At 44.5% G+C, this 17,610-nt stretch overlaps 2 protein-coding genes across 4 annotated transcripts; one reads left to right on the top strand and one right to left on the bottom strand.

The window, feature by feature from the left end:
* The first annotated feature begins 2 nt into the window (after window positions 1-2).
* On the top strand, window positions 3-7,622 carry Gemin4 (gem nuclear organelle associated protein 4). 2 transcript variants are annotated; one of them, XM_010642184.3, is made up of 3 exons: window positions 3-74; window positions 2,127-2,279; window positions 4,277-7,622. In XM_010642184.3, the coding sequence occupies exon 3, from the start codon at window positions 4,300-4,302 to the stop codon at window positions 7,441-7,443; it is 3,144 nt and encodes a 1,047-aa protein (XP_010640486.1). In that variant the 5' UTR covers window positions 3-74; window positions 2,127-2,279; window positions 4,277-4,299; the 3' UTR covers window positions 7,444-7,622. The 2 variants fall into 2 exon arrangements, with proteins under 2 accessions (XP_010640486.1, XP_010640484.1); XM_010642182.3 differs by lacking the exon at window positions 2,127-2,279 and having other exon boundaries at window positions 7-74; window positions 4,277-7,621.
* Window positions 7,623-7,892: 270 nt separating this feature from the next.
* On the bottom strand, window positions 7,893-17,388 carry Tlcd3a (TLC domain containing 3A). 2 transcript variants are annotated; one of them, XM_010642177.2, is made up of 5 exons: window positions 17,193-17,388; window positions 13,533-13,734; window positions 11,475-11,570; window positions 10,933-10,962; window positions 7,893-8,970 (listed from the first exon to the last, which is right to left on the bottom strand). In XM_010642177.2, the coding sequence occupies exons 1-5, from the start codon at window positions 17,318-17,320 to the stop codon at window positions 8,941-8,943; spliced, it is 486 nt and encodes a 161-aa protein (XP_010640479.2). In that variant the 5' UTR covers window positions 17,321-17,388; the 3' UTR covers window positions 7,893-8,940. The 2 variants fall into 2 exon arrangements, with proteins under 2 accessions (XP_010640479.2, XP_010640478.2); XM_010642176.2 differs by lacking the exon at window positions 7,893-8,970 and having other exon boundaries at window positions 9,805-10,962; window positions 17,193-17,386.
* Window positions 17,389-17,610: the final 222 nt, after the last annotated feature.

The following is a 17,610-nucleotide window of genomic DNA, read 5'->3' as shown; positions in this document are numbered from 1 at the left end:
CCCGCGCCTCCCATTGTGCCGTGGCACTTGCGTTGCGCTCGCAACCTCCGCCAGCGTCGTCGCCATGGACCTAGGTGGGTGCACGGCTCCCCTACCCAGGCCCGCCAGGGCCGCATCCCTCAACGCGCCTCCCAGGCAGAGCGGTCCGACGTGCCCGTCTAGCTGTGCACGCCCGCGCGGGCCCGGGCCAAAAAAACTTCCGGGCTGGGAGTGTCCTTGGAGACCCGGCGGCGGGAGGCCCGGCTCTGGTCTAGGCCTCTCTGCCCCTTGCCCTGCTTCTTTCCCTCTTCCGCCCCCTTCCCCTTTCACGGGGAAAATCCCTGCGAATGTGTGTGAAGTTGGATCCCCGAGATGTAGCCGTGGATGTGCACGTGCTTTGGGCCATGCTGTGCTGGCAGTACGCGCGGGGCGAATCACGGACGACCTGACGGTCTCATGTATTGAACATCAGCTAAGAACTTGAGCAAGTTCACTATCTGTACCCCGGGACTCATCGATAAAATGGGGATAATGATACTTTCTTCCTCCCAGAGCTTCTAGGAAGTTTTCATTGTGGCCACGTGCACGCAGTATTGGGTATGGTGCGGTGGAGCAGGGCGCCTCGCGTCCAGATCGCAGTTCTGGGGAGGGGTTCAGCGGCCGAGGTGGCGCTTGCTGATGAACCTGCGTGCAGCTTCTTTCCAAGGAGATCTTGAAAGAGGGAGGGTGGAGCTGCTAGAAATCGATGGCACCTTGCCAAGCCTCCGCACCCTCCTGGGTGTGCTCTTAAGAGGGAAGGGCTCTTAGGAGGCTGTCAGAAGAACCAGAGGTGCGGCCCCAAAAGACATGCTAATAATAGTAGACTTTAAAGACTTGTGGCTTTCCCCAGAGCAAGCTCTGCAGTGGTGCAGTAGCAAAGCTTGAAGAGTTTGTGGAATCCTGCAACTGTGGCATTTTGCCTCCATCACACCACTTTGTGGTTGTGGACGCCCTGAGCAAATTGTGCCTGAGCCTTAATGTTCCCAACTTTAAAACAGGAATCATAATAATAATCTTCAGAGAGTTGTCTTAAAGATTAAAAGATTTTATACGTGTACCACGTAGTGCATTGCCTGCCAGAGTTAAGCAAGCACTTAACAAAAGAAGTAGGCACTCGCCTGCACCAGTTAACCGTTAGAGATAAGCTGTTAACTGCTCTTGGGGCTTTTTCTAGTAGCATGTGTACCTAGTGTCTGGAAGGCAGGTGTTGGGGGCCAAACATCTGCTGAGATGTTAGTGCAATAAAGTTGAATTTACAGAGTGACAAGGAAATGTGCTTTGCGCCCCTGGGAGATCATTCTGATCAGAAAGAAGGGCTCCAACTCCCAGAAAGACCCTCCCCCCAGTAACCTAGACCCTGGGAGTGTGACCTGGACACTAGGAGCCAAGATGGGATTGCTTTCATAAGTGGGTTATGTAGCAGTGCTGATTCTTGGCCATTTATACTCACATAAAAGTTGACAGGGTAGGACATTCTTTAGACTTCTAGAATCAGTACTTTTGTGCAGGCTTCTGGCCTGTAAAAATGGGAAAGATGTGATCTTGAGGGACCAAAGGGCTGGTATGTCTCATCCCCAGGGAAAGGGAGAAGCATTAGGAGCACTGGTGTTGTGAGCAGTGGTTGTACTCTAATTTTAGTTTCTGGGCCAAAAGAAACATGGTAGAGTTATGTCCCAAGGTGGACATGGTAGCCCACATTTGGGATCCCAGTTACCTAGGAGACTGAGACAAGAGGATTGCAACCTCAAGGCCAGGCTGGGGAACTTAGATCTGTCTCAAAAATAAATAAAAAGTGCTGGGGATGTAGTCCTTCCTAGGTTCATCCCTAGTACCTGTCCTTTCATGATTCTTCTGTTTTTATTTTGTTTTGTTTGAGACAGAATCTTGCTGTGTAGTTCAGGCTGGCCTTGAAACTCACTGTGTAGCCCAGGCTGGTGTCGAACTCTCAGTGATCCTCCTGCCTCAACCTCTCAAGTAGTGGGATTACAGGCATGAGCCACCATACTCTGTTTATGGCTTTTTTGGGGGTCAGGAGGCAGTACTGGGAATTGAATCCAGGGTCTTGCATATGCTAGCAAATGGTTTACCACTGCCTTTCATGTTTTTAGGAAGAGTGACAAGATTCTGTTCCCCTGCTTCCTGCCTCAAAAGCGCAAGGACCTGAGTTTGATCCCTGGTACACACACACACAAAAAGAGAGATTCTGATCCTAACAACAAAGGAAAAATTTGGAGAACCAGCATTTACTAATATTTAATCAGGTAATTGACCTGATTTTTAAATTTTTATTTATTTATTGGTACCACGTATTGAACTTAGGACCTCAAGCTTGCCAGGCAGGTGCTGTGCCACTGAGCTAAATCCCTGGCCCAATGGCCTGATTAAAGGGGCAGGGAAATAGATGGGGCAGGGAACACACACACACACACACACACATCATTACTTTTGTTTTTTCGAGTTTTTTAATTTTTTAAGTTAATTAATTAATTAATTTTTTGGTACCAGGGATCAAACTCGGGACCTTGTGCTTGTGCTACTGAAGCGAGCACTGGACCTTGTGCTTGTGAGGCAGGCAGCAGCACCACTGAGCTAAATACCCTTGTTTTTTGAGACGGTCTATGTATTTCAGGCTGGCCTCAAACTTGGGCAGTCCTCCTGCCTCAGCCTCCTCAGTGCTGGCATCACAGGTGTGTACCACCACTCCCATCTTGCTTTTTGCTGAAGGTCAAACCCAGGGCCTCATAGGCTATGGAAGCACTGGACCACTAAGCTGCATCCCTAGGCCTAATCTGATTCTAAACCCTTACCCTCTCCCATCCTTGGGAGATGAGATTAAGAGATTAAACAGCAGCACTCCAGTGCCAAGGGTTTGGCTAGTATATAGCATTTGATCCTCAGTTATACCATGAAGTCTGTATTACACACATGTATGCAAAAGGGAGACTCAGAAGTAAGCTGCCCAGATCACATAGCTTTCTAATGGCTGAACTAGGATTTAAATCATTTCTGGTTAAACTTCAGGATGTCTTTCATAAGTCTGTGGAAATAATTTCATTTTTTTACCTGGTACAGTGTGTAGCTGCCTCCTGGTTTCTACCACAGAAGCAAAGCCATGAGTTACCTGGTTTTTTGTTTTATTTATTTATTTATTTATTTTTTTGACTGAAAGGAACTGTGGGCTGAATTATTTGCCTGAAAGGCAGAAGAATGTTTGAAACCCATTGTAAGGCTATGAGAAAAAAGGGAAGGGAGGGCTCATCTGATTGCTTCTGTGTCTGTGGCTCTGGGGCTGTGCCCTCCATCTGTATCATCACTGAGACGCACAGTTGTGTCCAGAATATACTTGGTGGCCCCTGTCATTTGGTACAGTCCTTGTGCTCTTTCTAAACCTTTTTCCCCAAGTGCTCCAAAGGCTGCCCTTTGCAGGAAGCTCTAGCCACAGCAGTGCAGCTTTTCTTTTCCATACTCTTCCCAAGGGATCTCATTCACTTCCTTAGTTCCAGTGAGCCTCTCTGGTCCCAGATTCACATTTCAGGCCTGATTCCGTCTGAGCTCTAGCCCTGCAGTGTCATTGCTGGAGGACACTTCCTAATATTCTACCTCACACTCCCAAGTAACCAAGAAACTGAATGTCTCTTCCCTCCATACCTGTCCTGTGTTCCCTGTTTTTTGTGAATGTGTAGTATATGTACTTCTGGGGATTGAGCCAGGGCCTTTGCATTTGCTAGGCAAACACCCTACCACTGAGATGTAATTTTATAAAATTTTATTTTGAGAGTGTCTTGCTAAGTTGCCCAGGCTGGCTTCAATCTTGTGATTCTTCTGCCTCAGCTTCCTGCTGCAGCCCCCACAGTATCTGGAATTAACAGGCACGTGTCACCACACCTAGCTCTCAGCTGTGTTCCCTAATTCTTTCCCTCTCTTCCTTTCTGCCATACTGGAGATCCATCCTATGGCCTTGTGCATGCTAGGAAGTGCTCTACCACTACCTATACCCAGCTATGTTCCATTTCTGTTGGTACCTGTTGTCCTCCCCTTTCCCTGGCTAGGAAGTCATTTTCTGTTCCTCAGCTAAGTCCTAATGACTCCAGCTCACAGTGGCTCTTATAACCATCCCTTTTCCTCCTTTCTCACTGATGTCAGTTAAAGCCTTTATCTTATCCAACTTTGATAAATGACAGCCAACCTAATAACTGCTAACTTTGCTATTTTGAAAATTTTTTATTACATTCTCTTTACTTGACTTCTCTGTATATAGGACCCTTCAATATCTGTGAAGAAATGACTATTCTACATGGGGGATTCTTGCTGGCTGAGCAGCTGTACCGACCCAAAGCATTGGCAGAATTAACAAAGTCTGACTGGGAACATGTTGGGCAGCCCATTGTGGAAGCCTTGAGGGAGATCTGCTCGGCCACAGTGCATTCCCAGCCACTTGCCTGGAAGAAGAAAGCTCTGATCATCATCTGGGCCAAGGTTCTTCAGCCCTACCTTCTTACTCCTCCTGACACTGAAACTCGGTGGCAGGAAGATGTGTTCTTCTCTGTAGGCAACATGATTCCTACTATCAATCACACAGTCCTTTTTGAGCTGCTCAAGTCTCTGGAAGCTTCTGGACTCTTCATCCAGCTCCTGATGGCCCTGCCTACCACTGTCTGCCGCACAGAACTAGAGCGCTTTTTGGAGCACATGACTATAGACACTTCCTCCACGGATGTGGCCTTCTTCCTTGATGTGTGGTGGGAAATGATGAAACACAAAGGCAATCAGCAGGATCCCCTGCTCTCTCACTTTAGAACCATGGCCCAAAAGTACTTGTCCTCTTCAGATGAGTTCTCCCATCCTCCAAAGAGGTTTAAGTCAGATTCAGATGTGTGTCCAACCTTGCCTTTGTTGGCTATGTTGCTTAATGGACTGAAGCAAATCCAGAAGAGAATCCTGTGCCTTGAAATGAAGTGCTGTACATTGGCCAACTTGGCTGACATGCTGACCGTGTTTGCCCTGATGGAGGATGACCCCCAGGAAGTTTCTGCGACCATGTATCTAGACAAACTGGCCACAGTGATCTCCGTGTGGAACTCAGACACCCAGAACCCATACCACCAACAAGCTCTGGTAGAGAAAGTAAAGGAGGCAGAGAGGGATATCAGCCTGACCTCACTGGCCAAACTACCCAGTGAGACCATTTTCCTTGGATTTGAGTTCATGCACAGCCTGCTGCAGGAGTGGGGTGAGGAGCTGCAGGCCCTGCTCAATAGCATCCAGGGGATAAATTACGATAGCTACCGGCTATGTGACAGTCTGACCTCTTTCAGCCAGAACTTGAAGCTGTACCTGGATACCACCAGCTTGTCCAAGGAAGAGAGGCAGGTGGTCTCTGAATTGGCTGAGTGTGTCAAGGACTTCCTAAGAAAAACCAGCATGGTACTGAAAAACAAAGGTTTTGAGGACATTACTGCTTCTATTGCCATGGCCATTATTGAGCAGAAGATGGACCGGCACATGGAAATGTGCTACATTTTTGCTTCCGAGAAGAAATGGGCCTTCACAGATGAGTGGGTGTCCTGCCTGGTTAATAACAGGGCTCTCTTCCGAGAGCCAGACTTGGTTCTAAGGCTCTTAGAGACAGTGATGGAAGTCAGCATGACAGACAGAGCCATTCCTCAATCCCAGATTAAACAAGTGATCGGCTTGATCCTAGAGTGCTATGCAGATCTCTCGCTGCCAGACAAAAATAAAGTGCTCTCAGGTGTCCTTCATTGTTGGGGACGAAAAGGCCTCTCTGAAAGGTTATTGCCTTACTTGGAGGGTTTTCAGGAAGACCTCAATATGATGTTCAACCAGCTTGCACAGAGTACCTCTGAACAGGGCCTGGCTAAAGCAGTAGCCTCTGTGGCCCGCTTGGTAATACTGCACCCAGAAATCACAGTGAAGAAGATGTGCAGCATAGCTGTGGTCAATCTTGGTACTCAGAGGTTCCTAGCTCAGATTCTCACTGCCTTCCCTGCTCTTAGGTTCACAGAAGAGCAAGGGCCAAATCCATCCACCACTTTCGTGGTGTCATGCCTCAGAGAAACTGTCTGGACAAAGTTCTCTACACCTAAGGAAGAAAAGCAGTTTTTGGAGCTCTTGAGCTGCCTGATGAGTCCTGTGAAGCCCCAAGGGATTCCAGTTGCTGCTCTTCTTGAGCCAGATGAGGTGCTAAAGGAATTTGTCCTGCCTTTCTTGGCGCTGGATGCTGTAGAGGTAGACCTAAGTCTGAAAATCTTCATCCAGACTCTAGAAGCAAATTCGGGCCTAGAGGAATACTGGCTCCAGACCTGTTCTCCATTCCCCCTCATCTTCAGCTTGTGCCGGCTCCTGGATAGTTTCAGCAAATACTGGCAGCTCCCTCAGGAAAAGCGGTGCCTTTCTTTGGAGGGGAAGGATCTGGTGATCCACATCCTGCAGCTCCTCTGTGAGATTGTATTAGCAAATGCTGAGACCTTCTCCCCAGACACCTGGATCAAGTCCTTGTCCTGGCTCCACCGGAAGTTGGAACAGCTAGACTGGACTGTAGGCCCGAGACTGAAGAATTTCTTTGAGGGCCACTTTAAGTGTGAGGTGCCAACCACACTCTTTGAGATCTGCAAGCTCTCTGAGGCTGAGTGGACCTCTCAGGCATACCCAGGGTATGGGCCTGGCACAGGGCTTCTAGCCTGGATGGAGTGCTGCTGTATCTCCAGTGGGATCTCTGAGCAGATGTTTGCTCTCCTTGTGGTAGATGTGAGCAATCCTGAAGAGGTTAGATTGTTCAGCAAGGGCTTTCTGGTGGCCCTGGTGCAAGTCATGCCTTGGTGCAGCCCCCAGGAGTGGCAATGCCTTTACCAGTTGACTAGGAGACTATTAGAGAAACAGCTCCTGCATGTCCCTTATAGCCTGGAATATATTCAGTTTGTTCCCCTGCTCAACCTGAAGCCCTTTGCCCAGGAGCTTCAACTCTCTGTACTCTTCCTGAGAGCTTTCCAGTTTCTCTGTAGCCAGAGCTGTCGTAACTGGCTTCCTATGGAAGGGTGGAATCATATAGTCAGACTCCTCTGTGGGAGTCTGACCAACCTCCTGGACTCAGTTAGGTTGATACAGCCAGTTGGCCCTTGGGCTCAAGGACAAGACCAGGACCTGACCCAGGAAACCCTGTTTGTTTATACTCAGGTGTTCTGTCATGTTCTGCATATCATGGCTATGCTCCCCCAAGAGACCTGTGAACCACTCTATGTGTTGGCCTTGGAAGTCCTCACCTGCTATGAAACCCTGAGCAAGACCAACTCTTCTGTTAGCTCCTTGCTCCAGAAGGTAAATGAGCAGCACTTCTTAAAGTCCATTGCTGAGAACATTAATCCCAAGGAGCGGCGCCAAACCCTGCTGCAGAAAATCAGCAACTTCTGAGCTTTGCAGGTCAGAAAAGCTGGGCCCCAATATGATGGTTCTGTAGGGGCTAAAACTGAGAAGTACAAGCTTTCCAGTTATATTACATTGTACACAAGATAAAAGGCATATGGCAATAAGAGTGTAAAGAAAATAGTTTCTTAGGTATTTGTAACATACAAACGAATAAAACTCTCTTGTCTTGAGTCCTAGTAATAGTTTGGGATTAAATACACTATAAAATTGAATTTAGATCATCTTTAAGATCAAACTGGGAGGAATATTTTCATAACTGAACTTCCTACTCTAGATTTTGGCAGATAAGCCCGAAAGTGGAACTACCTGAATTGAAAAATATTACAGGGTATGTTCTTTTAAATTGAGACCCTTGGACTGGGGATGTAGCTCAGTGGTGCTGTGCCTTACTGGCAAGCACAAGGTCCTGAGTTCAATCCCTGGTACCCACAAAAAAAACTGAGACCCTCTTCAGGAGTCATTTCAGGGCTGGAGATTTAGCTCGGTGGTTCTGCTGCCTGCTTTGCAAGTGCAAGGTCCCAAGTTTGATCCCCGGTATCAAAAAACCAAAAAAAGTCATTTTAACATTTAATACTTTTTCATGAGGTGTCTTGGATAGGCCACTAACTTGGAAAGCAGTGTTCTTCTAGCTCTAGCTCTACCTCTGAATGGCTGTGATTTGTGTGTTCAGGAGGCCTGCACCAAGAAACACTTCAGTGTTCTTGATGATCTCAAGAAAGTGTGTGCTGCAGGGCAGACTGCCATCCAGCCCTGACTCTGTCCATTTGCACAGACAGGGCTGTGCTGAATCCAGGGCCGGTGAATGCCTGAGATGTGCTTAGAGGATGGGTATAATTGCCTTTTGCCTAGGGTTCATTTGTCATGGTTTTGATGAATGAGTGGGATCAGGGAATGATGTGTTCAGAGCAATTTTAAAAAATGAGAATTTAGAGGCTGGGGCTGTAGCTCAGCGGCATTGTGTCTACCTCACAAGCATAAGGTCCTGAGTTCAATCCTCAGTACCAGGGCAAAAAAAGAATTTAAGGTTTCTAGGGCATTACAAAATTATAACTGGTTGGAGATGGTGTTTTGGGAGACAAAAGTCCCATCATTTGCATATCCACACCCTCATTCAAAGTAGGGCGCTACTCAAATTCCCTCCATCTAAGCAAACTGCTTGGTGACCAACAATAGGGCTTCCTTGCATCTTCATAGTTCCTCCCTGAGATTCACTTGTGAAGACAAGACCTAAAGTTACATTTGACCATTGGGCTTGATCCTGGGAACCTTCAATGTACTTGTACAGTTGGTTCACTGATATAAACCAACATATCAGTAAGGTATGACTCAAGACCTCCCTGGAGGCTGAAACCATTAACACGCACCCTTTCCTTGTTACATCAGCAGGAACTACAGCATATGACAGCCAGCCCACTTAGGTCACAGTATGGTTATTACAAAAGTCAGTACTGAACATTTCACAAATGAGAATAAGTTGGGAAATTAGTGCAATTTAATCACCACATGGATGACCTGTAATAGTGACGTAAACAAAACAGTCATTAAACACAAAACCATACCGTTCTGTTTTTAAATGGCACCTATTAGACTGAAACAGTCAAAATTTGAGACACTTACATAATCATTCAGTCCTTTAAAAGTTTGTAGACAATGAATTAAAGGCACTTTTTAAAAATTCTAGTCTTACTACCACTTGAAAAAAAGTCCTGGCAGTAGAGTCAAAACCCATCCTAGTTATAAGGAATGATTAGTGTTGGCACCAGAAGATCCTATCTGCAAATGGGTATGAAGGCGCTGGTCCACAGGAGCCTTTTTGCAAATGGGGGTGAAGGTGCTGGTCCACAGGTCATAATGGCTGCTCTCTTGTTCTCCAGTCTTCTGTAGCAAAATGGCAGTGTACTCAACATAGGAATGGGTTCTGGTGTATTAGGAGGCTCTAGGGAAAGGACTCTGGTCTAGATGAGACGTCTCACGTCTATAGTACAGAATTCCATTTTTACTTCATATGAAAAGCACATTGTCAGAGTAGACAGAGTCAGTCACCCAGTAAATAGCTACTAAAACCATCATTTCACTTTGCCCTTATTGTTTTGAGGTTTTGTCTCTTTTTTGGCTTTTTGAGACAGGAGCTCACCATGTAGTTCAGGCTGGCCTTGAACTCAATATATAGTCCAGGCTGGCTTTCAACTCAGTGGTCCTCCTGCCTCAGCCTCCTGAATGCTGGCATCACAGGCATGTGCCACCGCACACAGCTTTCCTTTTTTGTGGTACTATGGGTTGAACTCAGGGCCCCTGTACTGACCTACATCCTCAGTCCTATTTAAAAAAATTATTTTTTCGAGATGGTCTAAGTTCCCTAGGCTAGGCTCAAACTTGCCAACTTCCTGCCTCAGCCTCCAAGTGCTAGATGACAGGCATATGGTACACCTGGCTTGCCCCTGTATCTCCTATACATATGGATATAGGAGAAACTAGGCATGAGGAGTCATACTAAAATGGGAATAGAATTTGTGACGGCTTGCAGCAGGCTCACACCTTTAATTCTGGTCTTTTACCAAGTCAGCCTGCCAACATTGTGCCAACTTCTCTTGGCCTCCCTACCTACTCAAATGCTTCATGTTGCCAGCCCTTCCTCCTACCCATTGCCACTGATACTTCTGAAACATGGGAATTCAGTGGTGACACATGGATGACAGGATGAAGCAAAGAACTGTTAATGGACTATCTAGTAAACAATAAAAACTACATACCCACCATGATCTTCCCAGGCCAATGATGCAAGAAGACATTTTAAGAACCAAGTCATCATTTGCTTCTGCTGGCCCAGTACTGTGGGTACTGCCCTGAGTACTTGGGAAAGTAGGTAGCCACTAATATAGGTGAGTGCCCAGACACTTAGCACTGTGTTCTACCAACCTCTGTGTCCCATGCTTCAGCCTCCCAGAGCTCTTGAGAGAAGACCCAAGGAAGGATCCCTGGGCTTATAGTAAAACAACTTTGCTGCTAACAGAGAGCTGACAGCACCCAATAGCTGTTAACAATGAAAAGTGCTTTTGCAAAAAGGCAGGTTAGAAGAGGGAGGTAATAGCAATATTTTTAAAGAAAAACTCAGAGCCATCGCTTATCAATACCCAAAAGACTGAGGCCACCTGGGGCACAGTTTGGTCCATGGAATACTGAGTGGAGGAGGCAGCTAATGTGAGGAGACACTCACTGCCCAACTTCTGGGGATCTTTAACCATCCTTTTTGTCTTGGGGAGTGTCAAAGAGCCGGAGTGCCTTCTTGCACAGCAGAGAGAACCAGTAGATCTGGGGAGCGATGAGTAAGGCATTGGCCACATTGCAGAAGAAAGGGATATTATATGGTACTTGGAGCAGGCTTAATCCCTCTTGTTGGCCATAGGACCAGTACATGAAGGGGAAAAGAAGGATCCGACAGCAAAAGAAGCTTATTAGTGTGACAATTCCATTCACCTTATACAAAAGGGTGTGCTGCTGCTTTCGCTGTCAAAGAAGGAGAAAGAGAATATGAGGTCAGTGAGAGAACAGGCCATCAGGGAATGACTAGCCCAAGGTTCGCAATGGAAAAGAACAGCAAGTGCATGTACTAATCAAGATCTGGGCTGTCAAACTGCTTATACCTATACATGCATCTAGTGTTCTGACACCTGAAGAAAAAATTCCTGAGCATTGGTGTATTCATACCCTATCCATAGCCTCAGTTTCTCCAATAATGTTGAGTTTGGCCTAAGCCACCCAGTGATGGGAGTATAGGAACAATGGACTGGAGAAATTTTTGGCTAGGGGAAAAATATAACGAGCAGTATCAAGCTTGGGTCAAACCTACAATTTCACCTCCATTGGCTTGGATGACCACCTGACCTTTAAGTCTGTCAAAAGGTCTCCTATTCCGTTATTCCTAGCATCGAGAGATTTCTCCAAACCCTACAGTCTCCAAACGAAAAAGCATCATCTACTGCTTCCTTGACTATTTCTGACATTTTGTTCATACATGCCTGAATCAGAACTCTGCCCAGTGACACAAATGGAGTGCTCAGTTCTGCTGTGAATATGCAGCCAACAAAGAAGTCTCCAAGCTCTCCCCGGAAACTCTGGAGGAAGAGGAAAAAAACAAAGTGTAAGTTAAACACTGGATAACCCAAGTGTGGTGGCACATATCTGTAATCTCCCCCAACACGGGGAAGCTGTTTTTCATGGATGTGCAACCCTTCTGCTACAAAGAAAAAAAAAGGAATGCAAGTTCAAGCCCAGCTTGGGCAATTCAGCAATTTACTGAGACCCTCTCAAAAATTAAAAATAAATAAAAAGGGTTGGGGGTATAGCTCAGTGCAAAGGTCCTGAGTTCAATCCCCAGGATGAAAGAGAAAAGACCACTAGATACAGTCAGAAATGATGGCACATGCCTCTAATCCCAGCTACTCTGAAGTATGAAATAGGAAGATTGTAAGTCTCAGGCCAGCTTGGGTAATTTAGAGAGACCATGTCTCAGAAAATAAAAAAGGTTGCTGGGAATGTAGCTCAATGGTAGATTACTTGCCTAGCACATACCATACCCTAGATTTAATCTCACCCACACCCCTCGAAAAAAGAAAGACCAAGGAGAGAAAAAATGCTAAATAGGCAAGTGTACACCCACCCAGTTAGTATTTTGCTGCTTCCATAGCAATAGACTTTGATGATCCAATCCCTAGGACCTACAGGCAAATCCTTCTTTGAGTTTCAATGTCAGCTGGAAGGAGGAACTCTGTAGCCTACTTTTATGTATCTAATTTAATCATGCTAAAGGCACTGAGCCTGTGCAGCTCAACAAAATATGTGCTAGATGGTAGGGTCCCAGAGCAATAAACACAAACTCCTTAAAGAATTTCAAGTAATCTACTTCTTTTTCTAAGGAAGAAATCTAGTATAGTAGGACCTCTGTCACTTTTACCACCAAGTGAGATAATAAACTCTTAGAGCCCTTGTTTCTTCATTAATCATATAGGGCAAATAATTTTTTTAAATTAATTTTACTGGTACATTTAAAGTATACAATATAAAGGCATTCATCGGAAATTTGCACCTTTACATAATCCATCTTGATTCTTATTTTAGGGCAAATAATTTCTAATATGAGCTTTTAGATCAAGTGCCTGACAACTGATAGGCACCCAAGAATTCCCAGTTTCCTCTCTGCATTCACATTTCTCTTCCTTATTGGATGGGTTTGTTGTTTTGGGTTTTTTTTTTTTTTTTTTTTTTTTGGTTTTTTTCTTCTGCAAACTTGAAATCCTCCAGCCTCAGCTTCCTAGGTAGGTGAATTTATAGGCATGTGCCACCATGACTGGCTTGGGTAAGTTTTTTGTTGTTGTTTTTGTGGTACTGGGGATCGAACTCAAGACCTTGCACTTGGGAGGTTGCCCGTTTTGTTTTTTTGACACAATGTCTCCCTTGAACTCACTATGTAGCCCAGGCTGGCCTCAAACTTGCAGGGATCCTGTTGCCTCAGCCTCCTGAGTGCTGGAATTATAGGTGTGCACCACCATGCCCAGCACTTGGGTGAGTTAATAGGAAAATTATTCTGGAGAGACTTTATGAAATTATTTGATTTTGAGAATCCGTTTTTATGACATGAAACTATTGCTCCCCCATCCTCTTTGATAGTGTTACACTGTTTCATATTATATTTTTATCATTTATACACTGCACTGAATTAAAGACAAGTTTTGAAAAACACTAAGGAATGAGAAGGCTGGAGATTGCTAAAAATGTGAGCCAGATGTGGTGGCTTAATTCTGTAATAGTGAGTCAAGGCCAGTCTGGGCTGCATAACGAAACCCTGTCTCAAAAAACAAAAAAGAATAATGTCAGTAAAAATGATCATGAACATTATAGATTTAATGATTTTTCATCTACTACTTGCATGGGGGATTAGACTGATAAAGCAGCTGGCACAAGAGGATGGGTATGATAGAAAAGGAGAGGAAGACAGGCAACCCTGACTGCTAAGGAATGATCAGGACACCCTGCTTAACAGAAAATGAGCACCCAAGGCTGCTCCGACAAGGCCATACCTGTGCAACCGGCACAAGGACAAAGAGAATAACCATATGGTGTGTGATCATAAGGCAGTTTTGACTCAGGAAATTTCGAAAAACGAAGGAGTGTCCAGGATTCTGCTCTTTGTTTCGGCACCAATCACAGAGGTACATGGCATAGCAGTCATAGACCATGTAAGGAATCAAAAACCAGACGTATTCTCGGGCAAGCCAGTGCCTGAAACAAAGCATATGGATGGATCTGTGAAATAATTACTGTGTCAATTAAGAGTAAAAACCAATCTCTTCTAAATCATGTTCCTTTACCTTTCTACTTAACCAGCAGTTATTATTCCAAATACTTTGTAATGAAGATGCTGAAACTGATAAATATGGACAGTGGACAACTTTCACTGAATTACAGGGCAAAGTAGTAGGAATTCACTCAGTGAATTTAAGTGTGTTGTAAGTAGCTTGCTATTACTATTTGCCTTTGAGCTACTCATTTATAATGCATTTCTGGCATTTTGTAATATAAGGTGACTTTGACATAGATAAATTTACAAATTTACAACAGCCCCACCAAGAAACTGGTTTAGAAGGTGTTCCCAATCACAAATCCAAACTTTCTAGTTTAACTCCTTAGTTGCTCAATAGTAGGGAGTTTACAACTTAAACCCCTGAACCTCTGAGCCTTCTTTTAATCTACACATAACTCTACTCTAGGGAGACAGAAGCAACCCTGGCCAATCCCACTTCTACTCATTAAGAAAAGTAGGTCTGGAAATGAGCCTGAGACTCAAAAACTATGTGATAGTAGTTACATATGAGGACAGGGGAATGTGGGACAAACATCAGTATTCCCATTTACTTGTCCAGTGCAAGAGCCAGGGACTTAGCACTGAACCTGCCTCACAAGTGCAAGGCACTGAGTTCAATCCCTGGTACCATAAAGGAAAGTCCACATTTGTCCAGTGCAACTGAATCAGTATTTGCTTAATCAAAATGATAGTTTATTGCCTTCTAGAGTACATTAGAAGGCAAATCTCCACAATTAATAGTATCGTTACCAATGCTAAATATCTTCTATAAAAAATCATGTAAACAATCCATCTAAATTGAAATTATGCACCATGCCAGGAAAGGTTACATTCATTCACTCAGCATGTTTTTGTTTTTGAATATCCATATGATAGGTAAAGGAAGCCAATTTTATGATTCTCAAACTGCCTGATCAGCAGAATCATCTGTATCAGAATCATCCTTTAACAATCATCTGCTTGTTAAGGGATCCACTCCAAGATTTCTAAATTGTACATGTCAGACCTCCAATCTGTACCTTAACCTTGTCTCAGTTGATTTTCTGAGGAGCCAGTGTACTGTACAGCAGCACTGGGAATATACTCTACAGCGGACTCTATGTAAATTTCAGTTCCTGAATAGCTGACTCCACACTTACCACAGCACAACTAATGAATAAACAATGAAATAGAGGCAGACAAGCAATTAGGGCAAATATAATACGCTTTTAGGTGCTTTAATTAGCCAGATTCCATCTGGACAAAAAGACACAATACTCATTCCCCTGCCAGTCAATGCTATCAGTTGCTTTTTTTTTTTTTTTTTTTAGTACTGGGGATCAACTGCAGGACCTTGCACTTATGAACAGGTGGCAACACCACTGAGCTAGATCCCTGGCCCTCATTTGCTTTCTTAAAGCAATTCCAAATTTAAAAACTAGAAAGAACTATTGAAAGCCTGGCTGAAAAGCTGACCTCTTCCCTTGAATGGAACCTAGTGTTTAATATTTTGCACCTAGAACTAATTCAATAAGATCTGAAACCACAATTCCTACTAGGTAGAATTCTCTAAAAAGGTATTTGCAAGAGATTTACATTATAATCTCAGCTACCACTAGCCTGTGATTTACATTTCTTTGTAAAATGAAGATGATAACCCTTATCTTACTCCCCAGATGGAGTCACTGTGAAGGTTAAAAAATTGAAAAATGTGAAAATCCTTTTAAATATAAAAAGCATTATCCAAATATAAATGTTTCAAGGCAGAAAATTGCTTAGGGCTGTAATTTAGGTCTGGAACCCTGGAAGAACCTGCTGAAATCCTTGGACTCCTACTACATTCAGCCTAAGATTTGGGATTTATAGATACCCCATCCTATAGACAGTCGAGATAGAATAAAATGAGACGGCATATAGCAGAAAAATATTGGGTGTGTAAACGTGTAGTCTGAGTCAAGGCCTTTAAAATAATGATACAGGTGTTTTATCACATCTTAATGCACCCACACAGAGGTGGAGGGAAAAAATGTGTCTTTCGCAAACAATAAAATCCAAGGCATAACGATACATAAATGAAGAAATCTGAAAATCATATTCAGGTTTGCTGCCATGCTCAACTGCTAAAACACATTAGTTCTAAGAGGCCAACGATGATGGGTGTTACAGAATCATAAGTTAATTATGCACGAATATCTTTTCCTGAAATGCATAGCAGTTGCTTCCTGCTCACCTTCACATTAACTTAAAACTAGTGCAATGGGGCCACATTTATCTTAGCTTAAGCATCTTTGCAAGGAAGCTGGTTTCAAGTTTGATCTGACAGTGCAGGCAGTGAGAGTACCTGCTACAAGACCAGAAAATGGTCAATTAAAATAAAAATTGAACCCAGCCAAGAAAATGCTTTTTACCTTTGGTGTATGTAATTAAGGTCATTTGGCCCATCTTCTCTTAGCATCTACAATTCATTGCCAATAACTAATTTGTTTAAAAAGAGGTATAAGAATAAAAGATAAAAATAGTAACAGCAAGATCAAACCAATTAAGATTGCAAGCCATAGGGAGACAGACTCTCCTGGAACAGGCTCTCCTGCCACCCAAATCTCAACAGGGCAGGATGTGGCTGAATCAACATGAGAGAGGAATCAGGAAAGGCTGGCCAACACAGCTGACTGTCACTCTCCTACTTAACTGGGAGCAAGTGCGGGTGGGTCTAAGATGACAGGTGAAAAAAGCGGCTAAAAAACAAAAAGTGCCACCTCTGTCCGTGTGTAAATACTAAAGAGAACAGATCTTTCTGATCTTTAATGTGTGATTTAAAAAAAAAAAAAACTGAAGCTGCAAACAAATGCTTATTTCCTGACCTGTCTCTATACTGATCTGGAACACTCAAGTCAGTTTTCTGAAGGCACCTGAAAACTCTTCACCTCTTTTACCAAATCCAAAGGGAAAACACAAGGGCAGCATCTGGAGGGAGAAGTGGTCCTGTCAGTACTACATGTATATGGTATCTCGACTAAGGAGTGGTCCAGACTGGGAACCGGTTCAGTGGGCACTTTAAAAGAACCAAAATTCGTACTCCAAGTACTTTTCACATTTATAAAGAAACTTGGAACAACGGACTACACTGCCCTCTAATACACCACCTTAAATCAGTCTCAGACTCTTGCTCTCACCATCATTTCTTCACTTTCCTTTTTCCTAGGCTAGGGGTGCTGAACGAAGCAAGGAGAGGAGGAAGGCACTAATTATGGTGCTCCAAGTTTCCCCATTTAGTCTATCAGCTACCTAACAGTATGTGCTGATAAAAAACTAGTGCCTGTGAGCCACTACAAGGTGAAAACTTCCAAGTTCCTTAACCCTGTCATTTGTATCTTTTTCACCTGGGACTGGATGTTACCTGTCTGAGACCACGTTGCTGCAGGAACGGATGATGATGATCCCTGCCCCAGTGGCCAGCACAGCCTGCACTGAAGAAACCACCCTAACGTGGGGCAGAGAAGGAAAATGAAAGAAAGCGCGTTCCATCAGTACTCCGGACAGCACAAAGCCAATCTCGCAACCTGACTTTCCCCGCCAGGCGAAGGAAAATGGTAGATGTGGGCTGCAGGCTCCGAGAGATGCACACATCCTTCCCTCCCCACCCGCACTCGTGGGGCAGCCCTCCACCCTGATCCTTCTGCCTCCACGAACAGGGGCTCCAGGAAGCTCTGCCAAGCGCGATACAGAGGGGCAGGGAGGCAGCCCCCTCGCTTCCTGTCGCCCCCCTTTTCCGCCCTCAGCCCCGCGTAGGGTAGGGCAGCGCCCAGGCGCTGGGC

The sequence above is a fragment of the Fukomys damarensis genome, unplaced genomic scaffold (assembly GCF_012274545.1).
Source record: "Fukomys damarensis isolate Sample0158 unplaced genomic scaffold, DMR_v1.0_HiC HiC_scaffold_13, whole genome shotgun sequence".
Taxonomy (NCBI): Eukaryota; Metazoa; Chordata; class Mammalia; order Rodentia; family Bathyergidae; genus Fukomys; species Fukomys damarensis.
This window is presented reverse-complemented; position numbering and strand designations above follow the sequence as displayed.

Excerpts from the sequence above, each read along its gene's own strand:
- Tlcd3a (XM_010642176.2), bottom strand. The coding sequence starts at position 17,320 with ATGGAACGCGCTTTCTTTCATTTTCCTTCTCTGCCCCACGTTAGGGTG. Across the intron at positions 11,571-13,532 it reads TCCTTGTGCCGGTTGCACAG|AGTTTCCGGGGAGAGCTTGG; the intron begins GTATGGCCTTGT and ends CTCTTCCTCCAG. Across the intron at positions 10,963-11,474 it reads TGGGCAGAGTTCTGATTCAG|CGAAAGCAGCAGCACACCCT; the intron begins GCATGTATGAAC and ends CTTCTTTGACAG.